Here is a 17022-nt window from a genome sequence, read left to right as displayed (position 1 = left end):
CACTCTTCACTTAAAGGTGTGCTTCTATTCTGCAAAGTGACTCTGGCATCATATTGGTCCTGAATTTATTGTATTTCAGTTGCTCCTTATTGCATTAATGCAAAGTTCTGTGGGTCAGACTGCACCCTCAAACATACTATGTAACACCGTTGTCTTCGGATGATGCTCTGTTTTACCTATGCAAACCTACTGAAAGCTAGTAGGGTGCGCAGAGGTGTAATGCAGTGCCTATCAGCCCATTTTAGGAAAGGGAAAGCTATAGGACAGAGAGGTTGAGTGACTTGCCTAGGATCACACTCTGAGCCACAGCAGATTCAGAATTCGAACTCAGTTCTCTTGAATTCCAGTTCTGTGCCTTAACCACAATCTTTTGTCATTAGGCGGAAAATGGATGTATTGGGTAATTTAACCTATCTCCTGTATGGAAACAGCATTAGATTCTGTAAATGTGATCCATTCTTGTACGAATCCCAGAAAACCATACAGTGAAGAAGAAATCTTCCTGTGTTGAATGTGGTGTGTGTCTTCTTCAGTTCCTCTGTAAGTCATTGACTTTGAATTTCAGATGCAAGTTGCTGCACCAAACATCATCTCCTGCAGGCCTGTCTCTGGATCCCAGTACACCTACCAAGCCTAATTACAGTTGGAATGGAAGCCTCATTACTGATAGTCAGGTAGTGACCTGTGCAGATCTCAGTAAAGTTTCCTGCAAGAAACAGCTGGAACAGCTGGCTCAGCTCTATTCAACTTGTATAGCAGGTAAAGAACTGGGAGTAGTGAGATGACCATGGTGTGGAATATCTTCTTTAAATACTTACTATTTCCAGAGTGCACGGACGACTTAATACAAGTGAGTGCTGCCTGGAAAAGTAAACAGAAACCTCCCTCCTGCTCAAAAGAGTATATCCACCCCTTACTGGACAGAAGCCTAGAAAATGAGATGGGCCCTACACAATTCCCTGAACCCCTCAGGAGACTCAAACTGTATTGGCCCAACTGGGAAAGTGAATACCAGAGGCCAGGACTCTTCCCTGACCATGCTTATTAGGTTGAAGTGGTTTATAAGCTGTTTTAAACTGTTACCCATGGTTTAATTTTTGGGGGAAAGGAGGTAAAACGCTTTCTATAATGCACCTACCCAAATGTACATGGCTGTGTATCAGCATTGTTGAGTCCTGTATGGATCAGCTGAGAATGTAAGCTTGAGATTTGATTATCCTTATTGTTATCTTGATTTATTAACATAGATTAATGCTGAGTATCTAACCATTTTATCTCACTTCCTCTTCCAGAAAATCTGGTTCCAAATATTTTCCTGGAGCTCTTCTTTGTCCTGCAGCTGCTAACATCCAAGGGAACAACTTCTTTGGAAGATGGTGAGAATGACCTGGAATTCAATCAAGGATGTAAAGGTCAGCAATGCTCTTGAATGGAGACTAGATTGTTCCCAGGCCTGATAGTGGGATACAGAGCGTATTGCCTCTCATTCAAGGGGTTCAAATCCAGCTTCAGGGATTTAGTGACCAAAAGTCATTACACTGAAGACTTCTGAGGCCTGCATTAAGTTGAATTAGCATATCTCAGTGAGTGGTATGGCATATGGCATTCAGGTAGTGAACAAATAAAGAACCCTAAAAGCTTAGTTACTGCAAAGAGACCAGTGTCTTTCCTTGATCTTGTATAACTTTCCTGTTGATATGAGGGGATGTTCCACAATGGATGTTCCACAACTTATAGACCAGGCCACCAAATTAGTTTGACATTTGGAATGAATGGGTGTTTTATAATCTAGTAGGCTATTGAAAACCAGGTTATGGTAGCTCACTGCTGTTGTCTAAGAACTCCATATTTACCTGCTAAAACGAATTTTCAGAGAGAAGAGTGATTCACCAGATTTCCTCCTCCCATCATTTCCTTCAAACGCAGAAATACTGTTGAACTCATTGTAAGTTTAAGGTCTAATTCTGCCTAGGGACACGTGTGCAGTTCCCATCAGTGGGAATTGTACACATTTTTTGGCAGATTTGGACCTTACGCTAAGTTAGTCAGCAGCTTGATTTTTGGGTAAGGTATGCAAAGAGTGACTTCTAGCTGAGAATAGCTCCTGTTGTCTGTTAGGAAAAGGCTCCATTTTTGGCTGCTCTTATTGTTCTGTCACCTACAGATCTGAAGGACCCCAGTTGGTCTTGACTTCGGTAGCAAAGCGCACCCCAGCCACTGTCTGGAGGAGTCTAATAATTGGTTGTATTTGCTTGATGTTTTGGCCCACAGTTGGCAGTCTGTGGACATAGTGCTGCCAATGTGTTCATCCTGTTCCAAATCAGTTTGGATTGATTGTGTCGTCAAGGAGGGGATGGGTAGAATCCCATTGAAGCTGTCCCAGGAGTCCACATCTGTCTTGTAAAGGCTCACTCCTGTAAGCCCTGTGCATGTCTAACTCCCATTGACATCAGTGGAAATTCCATTACTTGTAGGATTGACCCTTAAGAGAGAAGCAGCTTCTTGTCCAAGGCTGAGATTTAAGGCGTTAACATGTCCTCTGATCTAGTTGATTGCCCACTGCTAACTAGAAAAGGTGGATAATTTTGTCAAGCAAGAACGCTGGTAGTTATACTGATTAAAATAAGAACGGCCAAACTGGGTCAGAACATGGTCCATGTAGCCCAATGTCCTGTCTTCCAACTGTGGCCAGTGCCAGGTGCTTCAGGTGATCCATCCCCTGTCGCCCATTCCCATCTTCCGGCAAACAGAGGTTAGGGACACTTCAGAGTATGGGTACGTCTACACTACGGGATTATTCCGATTTTACATAAACTGGTTTAGTAAAACAGATTGTATAAAATCGAGTGCATGCGGCCACACTAAGCACATTAAATCGGTGGTGTGCATCCACGGTCCGAGGCTAGCATCGATTTCTGGAGGGTTGCACTGTGGGTAGCTATTCCGTAGCTATCCCATAGTTCCCGCAGTCTCCCCTGCCCCTTGGAATTCTGGGTTGAGATCCCAGTGCCTGATGGGGCAAAAATCATTGTCGCGGGTGGTTCTGGGTAAATGTCGTCACTCATTCCTTCCTCCGGGAAAGCAACGGCAGACAATCATTTCGCGCCCTTTTCCCTGGATTGCCCTGGCAGATGCCATAGCATGGCAACCATGGAGCCTGTTTTGCCTCTTGTCACTGTCACCGTATGTGTACTAGATGCCGCTGACAGAGGCGATTCAGCAGCGCTACACAGCAGCATTCATTTGCTTTTGCATGATAGCAGAGATGGTTATCAGCCATTCTGTACCATCTACCATGCCATTTTTAATTTGGCAATGAGATGACGGTTACCAGTCCTTTTGTGCTGTACCATCTGTTGCTGTCATAGGTGCCCTGGCTGAGATCGGCCGGGGTCGCAAAAGACAAAAATGGGAATGACTCCCGAAGTCAATCCCTCCTTTATGGTATCTAAAAATAGAATCAGTCCTGCCTAGGATATGGGGCAAGTGTACTAAAGAACCAGTGTATCAGAGAACCAGAGAGCACAGCCGCTCTGTGTCAGATCCCGCAGAAATGATGAGCTGTACGCCATTCACAGGGGGTGCCCCTGCAACAACCCCACCTGTTGATTCCCTCCTCCCCCAGCCTTCCTGGGCTACCGTTGCAGTGTCCCCCATTTGTGTGATGAAGTAATAAAGAATGCAGGAATAAGAAACAGTGACTTGTTAGTGAGATAAAATGAGGGGAAGGCAGCCTCCAGCTGCTATGATAGTCCAGACAGGACATTAAGCAGTGTGCGGGAGAGGAGCCCAGCATCCCGCTGCTATGATAGTCTAGGCAGAACAGAATCTTTTCTTTACACATGAAAGGCGGGGGCTGATGGAGCTCAGCCCTCTGTTGCTATGATGAAGATGGTTACCAGCCGTTCTGTACCATCTACTGGGAATGATCAGGAGTTTTTTACCCAGGCGCCCCCAGCCGACCTCACCGGAGGCCAGCCAGGAGCACTCACGGGCTGATGATGAGGCCGGATACTAGTCCTTTTGTACTGCACCATCTGCCACAAGGCTGCTGATGACGATGGATATCAGCCATATTGAACCATCAGCCACCCATGAGGGGGGGTGAGGATGCTGCCATTGACTGCTGCAGCATCACGTCTATCAGCAGCATTCAGTAAACATAGGGTGACATTTAAAAGAGTCAAGAGAGGATTTTTTTTCCCTTTTACTTCTGGGGGTGGGTGAGGGGGGTAAATTGACGAGCTATGCCCTGAACCACCGCGGACAATGTGTTTGACACTACAGGCATTGGGAGCTCAGCCAAGAATGCAAATGCTTTTCGGAGACTGCAGGAACTGTGGGATAGCTTGAGTCCTCAGTCCCCCCTCCTTCCCTCCATGAGCGTCCATTTGATTCTTTGGCTTTCCGTTACGTTTGTCACGCAGCAGCGTGCTGAGTCCCTGCTGTGGCCTCTGTCTGTCTGGAGATTTTTTAAAAATGCTTTGGAATTTCGTCTTCTGTAACGGAGCTCTGATAGAACAGATTTGCCTGCCCATACAGCGATCACATCCGTACGGTCCATGCTGGAGCTCTTTTTGGATTTTGATTTGGGACTGCGTCGCCACCTGTGCTGATCGGAGCTCCACGCTGGGCAAACAGGAAATGATATTCAAAAGTTTGCGGGGCTTTTCCTGTCTACCTGGCCACTGCATCCGAGTTCTGATTGCTGTCCAGAGCAGTCAGTGGTGCACTGTGGGATACCGCCCGGAGGCCAATACTGTCGATTTGCGGCCACACTAACCCTAATCCGATATGGTAATACCGATATTAGCGCTACTCCTCTCATTGGGGAGGAGTACAGAAACCGGTTTAAAGAGCCATTTATATCGATATAAAGGGCCTCTTAGTGTTGACGGGTATGGCGTTAAATCGGTTTAACGCTCCTAAAACGGGTTTAAACGCATAGTGTAGACCAGGCCTATGGTTTTGCATCCCTGTCCATCCTGGCTAATAGCCATTGATGGACATATCCTCCATGAACACATCTAGTTCTTTTTTGAACCCTGCTATAGTCTTGGCCTTCACAACATCCTCTGGCAAAGAGTTCCACAGGTTGACTGTGCGTTGTATGAAGAAATACTTCCTTTTGTTTGTTTTAAATCTGCTGCCTATTGATTTCATTTGGTGACCCCTAATTCTTGTGTGATGTGAAAGAGTAAATAACACTTCCTTATTTACTCTCTCCACACCAGTCATGATTTTATAGACCTCTATCATATCCCCCCCTTAGTTGTCTCTTTTCAAAGCTGAAAAGTCAGTTTTACTAATCTCGCCTCATATGGAAGCCTTTTCATACCCCTAATTTTTGTTGCCTTTTTCCGTACCTTTTCCAATTCCAATTATCTTTTTTGCGATGAGGTGACCAGATCTGCACAGAATAATGGCAATCAAATATCAGGCTTCAGGGCAGGCTCCAGATAATTGCCACAGAGATCAGGAAGAATCCGCCCCTCACGTGCAACATTGCACAATTGGCCAACTATGTTAGAATGGGGTCTTTTTAATGGGGTGTTTTGCCTTCATGTTACATGTCAGGTAATGGGCACTGATGGAAGGAAGCTGCTGGTCTTGATGGACCAGTGATGTGACTGGGTTTGGTAATTCCTACATCCCTCTGAATTGCATTAGATTTCTCTATTTAGCTTCTGAATTTTCCACCAATTGTTGTTAAATGCTGTTTGTTTTCAGATGCAATAGAGCGGCAGCATTTTCGAAATGTACACAACTGTGTTTATTTTGCTGTGCAGGTCTTGGATTGTCAGTTTGAGTAAGTTGAACCTTTCTCTTTCTTTGGGTGTAGATGGGTTGTGTGAGAGGGAGAGAGAGCATGCATCTGGATTTCACCGAGGTCATTTTAGGGGCATGGTGTTGAGTAATTTGTGCAAAGTCACGCACTGAGTTAATGACTCAATTGAATTAGAAAACTAGGACCTTTCTTTGTGGTGGCCTCTACACCATTATGCTTCAGTATAAGTGTCCCCACAGGGAAATGGTGGGTTATGAGGTAACACATCCAAAATGCAGTTGGAATTTGGTGGGACTGGTGTTTTGCTTCAGATGCCAGTAGAACAGGAAAAACTCAGTGGACTTTTTCCTTCATGTCACCTCCGTGCTACTGTGGCATTTGCAGTGTGTCCTGTTGATGCCAGTAGGATCCAGATTCCAGGTGGCTAGTGGTTAAACCTGCATGTTTTTTGTAAAATAAATGTACACTTTATTTAGATTTGCTCTCATGTTGTGTTCTGTGTGTATTCTCTTTGCAGAATTATTTCTCATTTAGAAAGGGGGACATTGAAACTTTTGGCTGAGAATGAGCGGATTGCATCCTTTTCCCCTGGCTTGCATGCGAGGCTTATGAAAGCTTATGAAAGCAGCACAGCCAAGGTAAAAAATGAATAGTCCTTAGAAAGTTGAATGTATGAAGTTCCAAGGGGTTGCCAGTAATATGCTTGCCTATCTCTTCCCTTGCCACAGTGAGTTTGATGGTTCTGATATCAAATCCTGTTCATCCTGCTCTGGGGCTTCATTTTTCAATTTATTGGGAGACTATGTTAAAACTACCCTTTTCTGTCCAGATTGAGCCTGTGCATTGCTAGGGCCAATGACCTGTAGCTGGGGATTCCTTTAAATTGTATTCCAATTAGGGTGAAATCCTGACTCCATTGAAGTCTGTGGCCAAACTCCCAGTGAATTCAGTGGGGCCAGGATTTCACTCTTACCCTTTTCTGTGTAAAAGCTGCAAAGAGTCCTGTGGCACCTTATAGACTAACAGACGTATTGGAGCATGAGCTTTCGTGGGTGAATACATGCATCCGACGAAGTGGGTATTTACCCACGAAAACTCATGCTCCAATATGTCTGTTAGTCTATAAGGTGAGCCTGGCTAGCTCAGTTGGTAGAGCATCAGACTTTTAATCTGAGGGTCCAGGGTTCAAGTCCCTGGTCAGGTGATAAACTACTCACCAAGATCTTTCTGGGGGGAGGGATAGCTCAGTGGTTTGAGCATTGGCCTACTAAACCCAGGGTTGTGAGTTCAATCCTTGAGGAGGCCATTTAGGGGTTGGGGCAAAAATCTGTCTGGGGATTGGTCCTGCTTTGAGCAGGGGGTTGGACTAGATGACCTCCTGAGGTCCCTTCCAACTCTGATATTCTATGATTCTAAGGTGCCACAGGACTCTTTGCTGCTTTTACAGATCCAGACTAACACGGCTACCCCTTTGATACCTTTTCCCTGTGGTGAGTCTGGAGGTAGGAAGGGTGACCTAATGGATATGGCACTGGGCTGTGACTCAGGAGGCTTGGGTTCATTTGACAGCTCAGTTACAAACTTCCTGTGTTGTTTTGGGCAAAACACTTAATCTACTCTGTGCCTCAGACCCCAGTCTGTTCTAAAAAAATTAGAATATGGAGTTGTACTTCCCTGCCTGAAAGCAGTGTTGAGGATAAAATCAACTGATGATTGTAAAATGCTCATGTGATGAGGGCCGTATAGATAGAGGTAGCAGCTGTGATTAAGCTGTTTTACTGATTGAAGGGATTCTCTCCCTCAGAAGAGGGGAGGAGAGATGATGACATAGGAATCGCCAGCTGATACTCTCACCTTCTCAGAATCCCTGTGTTGAGCTGACACGCATTAAATGATTGCACAGGGCTCTTTCTCCAGGGCATGTGCCTGCTAGTTCTGTTCTCCCGGTCTCAGGAGAGTTCCTCAAAAGTGATAGGCGATGCCCCCTTACCATCCTACTGAGTGACTGTGTCTGTGCCTTTTCTGCACTAGTGCTGACCAGCAGTTACTCATTAGTGGCTAGGAAATGGTTAGTGTCTGAACAGCTTGACTCTGGTAATACCTAAGTTCACGTTCATTTCTTTTTACCCTTCCAGCTGTTAGGCTGTGTGTCAAATCAGAGAATTGCATTATACTAATGGACTCTGTTATGTGTTCAATAGGTGTCCCTCCTGCTGCCTTCATCTGTCCAGTCCGTTTCTTTCCAGCCAGAAACGGACAATCGTTCTAACTTTCCAAGTGACAGGGCTTTTCATATATTTAAGAAGCAAAGGTAAATGTCCTCCAGTTTTAGTGTGTGTGGGGTATGTTCTGTCCATGGTTGTGAACAACTGGATGCCATAACATCCAGCTATACTGCATATATACAGCATAGTGGGGATAGACTTAGGGATGTTTTGCTCTAAAAACACAGGCCTTTACTATTTACAGGGAGTAAGGACGTAATCTCTTTAAACAGTGGAAGCCTAGATTCTGCAGAAGTTGTTGATGTGAAAGTACAGCACAACGCAGTGCTGGTTCAGCTCAGCCTTTGGAGCTACTCCTTCTGTCTCTCTTCTGTTTTGTGGTGGGAGAATAGGGGAGCGTCTCCTCTCGACTTGTTCTCTTTTTCATGTAGAAGTAATTTCATGTGGTTCCTATTCTCTTTGCTTCATTGAGGGATCCACCACACAGATTCATCTATTTATCTGACCCTTACTCTGTCTAATAATGGGATGGGTGTTTTGGTCATTATGCCTGAGCTCAAGCAGAGCACCTGTCAGTGGTGGGCTGCAGATTGAAACTAATAATCTCAGTAGTGATGGTCACAGCTGCAAAATGGTAGGATACATGAGGCTTTGGAGATGTGACTTCTATTCAGTTGGGAGTGTATTCAGTTAGGGGATATCTTGTGAGCTGTTGGCTGGGCATCAGTTGCTATTGGTTCAGATGCTGAAGGCCCAGGACTTGACATGTTTGCATCTTTTGTTCAATAGGGACATCTTTTATGAATTGCTGCGTGAGTGGGAGGATAACCATGAAAAACCAGGCTGGGACTTTGAAAGAGTTCTGGGCAACAGGATCAGGTAGGAGACTGGTGCTGCAGCTCTGGTTTGCTAATAGGAAATCCAGTAAAAACTTATTTTTGTCCCTGAAGCCAGTAGATGCACAGAAGGCACAGAGCTAATTATAAAGAAGATGTTGCTTAACAGTCTCATGTTTTGGAGCAGAATAGACTCATAGACTTTAAGTTCAGAAGAGACCATTGTGATCAACTAGTCTTACTGACCTCCTGCACATGCAGGTGACAGAACTTCACCCACCCACTTCTGAAATAGACCCCTAACCTCTAGCTGAGTTACTGAAGTCCTCAAATCATGGCTTAAAGACTTCAAGTTACAGAGAATTAACAGTTTACACTAATTTACACCTTCAAGTGACCCCATGCTGCAGAGGAAGGCAACACACACCCCCACCCCCGCTCCAGGGTCTGTGCCAATCTGACCCAGGGGAAAATTCCTTCCCAGCCCCAAATATATTGATCAGTTACCCTGAGCATGTAGGCAAGACCCACCAACCAGACACCGGGGAAAGAATTCTCTGTAATAACTCAGTCCTCCCCATCTAGTTTTCCATCTCCAGCCATTGGGGATTAAATCTTTGCCTAATTTTGAGCCTAAACTTGTTGATGGCCAGTTTATATTCATTGTTCTTGTGTCTGCACTGGCACTTAACTTAAATAATTCCTCTCCCTCCCTGGTATTTATCCCTCTGACAGATTTTTAGAGAACAATCATATCTCCCCTCAGCCTTCTTTTTGTTAGGCTAAACAAGCAAAGCTCTGAGTCTCCTCTCAAAAGGTAGGTTTTCCCTTCCTCTCATCATCGTAGTAGCCCTTCTTTGCACCTCTTCCAGTTTGAATTCATCTTTCTTAAACCTGGGAGAACAGAACTGCACACAGTACTCCAATGAGGTCTCACAAGAGCCTTGTATAATGGTAGTGACACTTCCCTGCCTCTGCTGGAAATGCCTCTCCTGATTCATCCTAGGACTGCATTCGCCTTTTTCACACCACAGCAGACTGTCATAGTCATCCAGTGACCAACTAATACACCCAGGTCTTTCTCCTCCTCTGTCACTTCTAACTGATAAGTCCCCATCTTACAGCAAAAATTATTGTTGTTAGTCCCTAAATGCATGGCGTTGCAGTATTAAATTTCATTCAATTTCTATTACTCCATTTTACAAGGTCATCCAGATCTTCTAGTATGATATTCTGATCCTCCTCTGTATTGGCAACACCTCCCAACTTTGTGTCATCAAATTTTATTAGTGCACACTCATTTTTTGTGCCAACATAAGTAATAAAACTGTTAAATAAGATTGGTCCCAAGACTGATCCCTGAGGAACTCCACTAGTAACATCCCTCCAGCCTCACGGTTCACCATTCAATATGGCCCTTTGTAGTCTCCCCTTTAACCAGTTCCATATTCACGTTTCAGTTCCCATATTAAGCCCCGTTGTCTCTGATTTAACTAATAAATTCCCATCTGGAACTGTATCAGATGCTATACTGAAATCCAAGTAGATTAGATCTACTGCATTTCCTTTCTCTGAAAAATCAGTTGTTATCTTGAAGGAGATCAGGTTGGTCTGGCATGATCCACCTTTTGTAAAACCATGTTGTGTTTTATCCCGATTACTGTTCACCTCTATATCCTTAACTACTTTCTCTTTCAAAATTTGTTCCAAGACCTTGCATACATTTGAGGGCAATCTAAGAGACCTGTAGTTTCCTGGATCACTTTTTTCTCTTTCTTAAAAATAGGAACTATATTAGCAATTCTCCAGTCGTAGGGTACGACCCTTGAGTTTACAGATTCATTAAACATCCTTGCTATTGGGTTTGCAATTTCATGTGCCGCCACTTTTAATATTCTTGGCTAGAGATTATCTGGGACCCTCAATTTAGTCCCATTAAGTTGTTTGAGTTTGACTTCCACCTCGGATGTGGTAATTTCTACCTCCGTATCTTGTTGCCATTAGTCACCCTGCCCCTACCTCTAAACTCTTCATTAACCTCATTAAAAACTGAGGCAAATATTTGTTAGGTGTTGGGCCGTGCCTAGATAATCTTTAATCTCCACCGTATCTTCAGTGTTTAGCGGTCCCACTTCTTCTTTCCTTGTTTTCTTATTTATATGGCATTGGAAGGCATTGGTTTTTAAAGAAATCACATTGTGCTTCTGCTATAGCTGTATGTAGACTCCGTTTTGACTGGCTCTTTATGGTTTTAGCAGTTTGTTTTGTTTCCCAGGGCTATGATGAATCATCTCACAGCAGCCTATAATCACAGCCACTTTGCCAGGCTCTTTCAGAAACAGCTTATCCAGGTAAATAATTTATTGTATTTTCCATAAACAGAGCAATTTTGCTAAGCTATAGCAAAATGTAACCTAGTATTTATACATTTGTACACATACTTTTTGCTGTAATTGAACCTTTTCCTGAGTGAATGGAATTATTTGAGGGGGCGGGGAAAATGGATATCTCCCAGGGATAATTTTATCAGTTCAAATCCGGCACAGATCGGTAGAAAACTACGCTTATCTAATGACTTTAGAATGGGCTGTGTAAAATAAGTTTGTTCCCAGTACAGTTCCTAGTGGACATGTGTCCATACCACAATGGACAGACATACCATGGAATTAATTGATGATGGAGATTGGATTACTTAATCTTTTCTACTTAGAGATGATTCCTTTGTCAGGTTTGTGGCACACTAATAGGGCTGTGTACGGAGTTGTGACGATACAGGGCTTAGGTCTCGACAGCTGTTCACCTGGCACGTTTTACCAGCAATAAAAATTCACAAATTTGGAAATTTTAAAAAAATGGTTAGATGTTGATGTGTATCTGATTCAGACTTGCCCGGTTATGTTTGTTGTGTTTCTCAGTGGAATTAATTGTTGCTGCTGGATCCTGGTCTGGATATGATGGCCCCTGATTTTGGTTTATTTATGCCCGGAAGAAGACCCGATGCTGTTTGATGCATTATTGTTATTCTATCTAATTTTTTTGCCTGCTGTTGTTCCAAGTAATGTGTGAGATCACTGTGAGAGAGAGAATTTTCTGCTTGTTTGCTTTGTGTGTAGTCATTTCCATTGCTGATCCTGTATAGTTGGTCAGTTTCCCTTGTTTGTGGGGGGGTCTCCTTTCACACAGCACTGTAGAGAGAGAGATTTAAAAAAAAAAAAATCTAAACCGCAAAAAATTGTCAGAGGGGCTTGGTCAAGTGTAGTACTTGAAACTATTTTCAGTGCATACTTTGAGATCAATGTCCCTTTCGGTTGGGATTTTCAAAGGAGACTAAGGGAATTGGGTGCCCAGCTTGCAAACTGGGCACCCAACTCCCTTAGTCACCTTTGAAAATCCCACCTTTTAAGTGTATTTCTAATCTGAAGAGACTGTAAAAATGGCATCTTATTCTGAAAATGTGCTCCCTGTGTGTCTCCACAGTTGTCATCTGCTGACTTTAGTGAGCAAAATACAGTTTTACTGCTCTCTACTTCTGTTAGCCTTGGAGAACCATCATAGCTAAGAGACTGGGATCATCAAAAAAGGTGTTAACTAAGTTCCAATTGCAAGTCCAGATTTCTCCCTCAGTTACATCTTTGCATTCCTATTGAAGACCATAGGGTTTCATAGGTGTAACTGAAGACTTAAGTTGAAAATGTTTTGTCTGCAATGAGGCATGAGTGTAACTGACCAGAACTTGACCTGCTGGACCTGTGTGATTTGTGATACTTGAGCAGGAAGGAATCTAACTTGATTCTCAGAGCCCAGGGTGAGTTTACAGGGTTGGCAGTTGTAAAATGATTTTCCTTTGTAAACTTGAGTAGATTCAGTTTAGAATTATTGAGACGCAATAAATGTTAACTTCACCATACCGTATTGTAAGGAGTTTACTTCTCAGTGTGGTGCCGGGATTTAAAGTTGCATCCTTGAGGTGCCTAGGTACCTGGTTAGTTCTGAGGGCTTGAAGACCTCTTCCTTTGAGGGCTGAGCTGTAGCTCTCTGTGTGGATGAGTCACTGCAAATAATACTTAAAATCTGTGAAGCACCCGGGAGCCCCACAGAGTCTGGTCCAGGAACATGCAGTAGATGACAGTGAGAAATAGCACAGTCTTAAATAGCCCTGAGCAGTGGGCTAAACCGTGGAAGACTGAACTTTGGTTCATACAGGTTGTACAGTTATCCATGGTATTTATATTCTCTGTGTAATAGGAAGGCAGGCTAGCCCAGCAGCCTAGGGTCCTAGTGTTAATGTGTGGGATCTGGATTCCATTCCTGAGACCACTAGGCTGGGAAGGTAGCATGTGTCGGCCTTGTACGCTTTTCCATATGTTCTCCCCTCCCTTGATTGGCTGAAGGAGGTAGCATTCATAGGCTCTATAGGGAGCCACATCCAGTTCCTTGCATTGGATAGAAAGCTCCTACACCAAAAGTCTTCTATGGGGCAGAGTGTGGGTGGGGCAAGATATCCAAGATAAAAGAAAATCTTATAAATTTCCCATCTCCCTCCTTTTTCCCCCTCCTGAAGATGTGTAAAGGTCCTATTGGTGGTGGCACAAGTTGGGGAGATGCCCCAGACCAGGATGTCCTTAATATGCTGGGTTCCGATAACCTGAGCCGGCTGAAGAGGCTACAGGAGAGATTTGTCGTTCCTCAGAGCATCAGAGGGCCCTGCCCGCCCCCTGCCTTCACAGGGTGCCAGCAGTTCTTCAGGGACTTCATTCTCAGTGCAGGAAGGTTAGCTGATATCACTGCTTATGCCTCGGCTAAGTTTGGATGGTTGTTGGCTAATACCACTGGCTTGTGCTGCAGTTGGGGAGTCAACTCAGAAACTGGTCTTGGAACTCCAGCTCTTTGGGACAGTGGAGCCCAAGTGGGGACGTTTTCTAACTCTGAAGAAGGTTGCCATTTGCACTGTCCATTAAGTACTCTTGGCTGGTGAAGTTACCAAGTTGATCTTGTATCCACTGGAACAATCCATCTTCCTCTCCTAAGAGCTATATCAGGCTAGTTCCTAGTTAGCTTACTACAGAATCAAACTGAATGTCTTGCCAGAGGGGGTCATAGTCCCTTAATACCATGAGGTGATGCAGCAGCGAACAGCAGGAGCTGTGCACAGCTGAAGTGTTCCTTACAGGGTGGTGGTCAGTGCCCTGTGGTGGAGTGTGAGGCTGTTCTGTGGTTAGCCTTTCATGTTCCACAGCATAGATTCCGATCTCCTTTAGACTGCACCTGAAATGAGTTCAGGGACCTCACAGTCTCCTCTGTAAATGTTTAGCCACAGCATTAGAACCAGCAGCTGTTGGAGAATAAGGGAAGTCTCTCTTCTAGAGAGGCCCAAGATTAGAATGGAAAAGGTGGTTAGTCAATGTTGAGGTTGGTTAGTGCACTGACAGAGCTGTGTGGCGAGACTTGCATGGAGTCTGCCCAGGCTCTGTCAGGCTGTTAAACAGTGCTATCTTGGCCACACCTTGCACTTGGAGTTCCTCCCTTAAACGAGTTGATGTTTTGTATTGGCCATCCCCAACTTCCGTGATTAAGGCTTAAATGTTTGTTGAGATTCCAGTGCTATTTTCAGTATGACTTTTCATCTTTTGCTGAAGCTACCAGTTCAACCAGCACCTGATGGATAGCCTGTGTCTAAAGATACTCCAGCTGGATGGCCTTACTTTGGTAGAGCATGAACCTAGTGATGGGGAGGCAGATATGGATGAACAGGTAAGTAATATGTTCCAGACACCTACTAAGAACTTGTTCATTGAATCAGTCCAAGAGCTGGTTCATGACGAGGGTTTCCTAGTTGTTACAGTGATATAAATAATAATAAGACTTGTTTAAAATTCAGTTATAGTTGCAATTATTATCCTCTTTAAACAGTATTTTAGAATATTTTTTAAAGTTACATCAGTATGTTTGAAAGTTAAGAAATTCTCCACTAAGGTTCCAGTAGCCACTTTAACTTTGTCTCTGTATCCTGCTACCATTTACATGTGCTCAGTTATGGTTACAGCAGTGGCTATGCAAACTATGGTGCCTTTCGGTGTTTAGCAACTCTTAAAATGTGGTTCTACTCTGAAAATGGTCAAGTTTTGTGTTTTAAAAGACGTCTTAGCAGGTCTGTTCATTGTGTGTTGAGTCTAATGGTCTGACTGCAGTACAAATAAAGTAACTTTTAACATTTAAAAAAAAAATCATGTTAACACTGTAGAGCTAATATACCTATGTTTGTAAGGCTAACTGTGCAATCCCATTGTTCTCAGATTTTGCCTAGTTATACCTGTGCAACTCCACTAAAATCCTGAGGGTTGCACAGATGTAACAGAGGGCAGAATATGGCCAGCAGGATCTTTGATGATCATGTTGCACAAGCCACAAATTTAGTTTAGCTGAGATCCCAGGGTGCGTTTCTGGTGCCGGCAGCTTCTAAAACAAGCAAACAGTCTGGAGTCACTGAGACAGAACATACATAGGACCCCAGGCTGCCGTCTTCACCAAGTCACTTTTCAGAATGAAACTGCTCTCTAAATTCTCAGAGATATGCAGCTGCTACTCAGCTGATGTTGGCTATGTGCTGATTGCTCTTGCTTCATTGCCAGAGATGGAGGAGTGCAGGAATATCAGGTTAAGATTAGTAATATGGAAGTATGACTGTTTGAGCGGCTTCTTGTTTTCTTTCTTTTTTTAAGAAAAAGATCTTGGATTCATTTGTTGCTTATGGCAATAATGGGACTATCCCCTGAGTAGCCAGTGCAACAGTGAAGACAGGAGCTGTGTACAGCCATTTATGTATGTAATTTAAATGTGCCCATCACCACAATATCTAGTTACATTTATATTGATGAAATATACTCCACTGGTCTCTTTGGAGGAGGAGCCAGGTCTCTACTTGCACTCAATTCTAAGCTGCTTTTGTAGATCTAAGTGGCATGCCCCTGGAGCATGTTTCTGGGGCTGTATTGCAATGTGATTCAGGGAATGCCTGCTGGAAGAGGTGATACTTTGAAGGCTGGAAGAGGTGGGCTCAGGTTCATCTCTTGTAGCAGTGAGTTTCACAATTGAGGGTTGTCTGCTGAAAACACTCTTAAACTGAAACCTGGACTCTGTCAGTGGAAGCATTGTTGTGGAACCCAGCTGCCATGGAGAAAAGTAGAGAGACATGAGCTCAGCCTCTGTCTATGCAGGACTTTGAAGAGAAGCGAGGTCCTGTAAACACCCCCCTTAGAACTCTTACCAGTGCACTTGATTGCTGAACTCTGCTTTTGAAGGAGACTTGAATATTGCAGAGTGCCTTCTCTGTGTTTTAGGGGAAAGAGTTTTTTGGAGAGTGGTGGGGAGGATGAAGCTGAGAGGCATTTCCCATGCAGAAAGAGAACAACTCTGGTAGATAACTGCTTCCCAGTTTGGTGTGGTGGTGTCCCTGACCAGTTTTCCTTCTCTCCATTTCAGGATGAAAAAAAGCGTTTCACTATGGCCCTTATGACTCTCCGGCTCCTGGCAAAGTTTCTAGGATTTCTTGTTTTCCTGCCATACCAAACAGTGGAACCACCAAGCAGAGACTTGCAGGAGTCTGCGGTGGCATTAAGGAACCAAGTAAGTAACCTGCTAGAGAACCATCCTGTGCTTTTGCTTGGCAAGTAAGTTTCCTTTGCCCCAGATGAGGCAGATATTTTTCTGCTGCCTCTGGCAGCACCATTTTATGAGGTGGAACAGACTTCAGAATGACATTCCACACTGTGCTGTGCCCTGTCTCCTATGTGTGTGTCCTGTTGGGTGAAGAAGAGCGTATGAGATAGGGAAGAGTTAGTAAGTGGTGCAGTGCTGAACTTCTTGATGATGCTGTTGAAGCATGGCTATTGTATCGAAGACCTGAATACACTGGAAAGACTTCCTTTGCATTGTGTCAGGTTCTACTGGCAGAAACACTTTCAGGAGTGTCTTAGGTCTCTGCTAAATACTTCCACTAATATGGAATGTTGCCAGATGAAAATTGCCTTTTATTGTCTGTAAGAATTGAACTCAGATCTCCTGATACCGGGTCAGGGTTCTAGCCAGAAGACCATCTTCTCAAAGCTACAGTGGGATCTCCATTAGCTATTACTAGCTGGATATTTAATTTATATAGATCTCTAGCAACTGGAAG

At 43.9% G+C, this 17022-nt stretch overlaps 1 protein-coding gene and 1 non-coding gene across 11 annotated transcripts in view; both read left to right on the top strand.

The window, feature by feature from the left end:
* Window positions 1-17022, top strand: part of CDAN1 (codanin 1) — a 94147-nt gene that overhangs the window by 9856 nt on the left and 67269 nt on the right. For all 10 annotated transcript variants that reach the window (XM_039536978.1, XM_039536977.1, XM_039536973.1 and 7 more), the window contains 10 exons: window positions 566-759; window positions 1293-1412; window positions 5731-5809; window positions 6306-6426; window positions 7990-8099; window positions 8803-8892; window positions 11125-11200; window positions 13411-13619; window positions 14486-14600; window positions 16329-16472. In XM_039536978.1, coding sequence (XP_039392912.1) covers window positions 566-759; window positions 1293-1412; window positions 5731-5809; window positions 6306-6426; window positions 7990-8099; window positions 8803-8892; window positions 11125-11200; window positions 13411-13619; window positions 14486-14600; window positions 16329-16472 — 1258 coding nt within the window. The remainder of the gene's footprint in view (window positions 1-565; window positions 760-1292; window positions 1413-5730; window positions 5810-6305; window positions 6427-7989; window positions 8100-8802; window positions 8893-11124; window positions 11201-13410; window positions 13620-14485; window positions 14601-16328; window positions 16473-17022) is intronic.
* On the top strand, window positions 6920-6992 carry TRNAK-UUU. Its single transcript has one exon. It is a non-coding gene; the product is annotated as a tRNA-Lys (tRNA).

This window comes from Mauremys reevesii, linkage group 4 (genome assembly GCF_016161935.1).
Source record: "Mauremys reevesii isolate NIE-2019 linkage group 4, ASM1616193v1, whole genome shotgun sequence".
In the NCBI taxonomy this organism is placed as follows: Eukaryota; Metazoa; Chordata; order Testudines; family Geoemydidae; genus Mauremys; species Mauremys reevesii.
The sequence above is the reverse complement of the archived record's forward strand: the minus strand, read 5'-3'. Positions and strand labels throughout refer to the sequence as shown.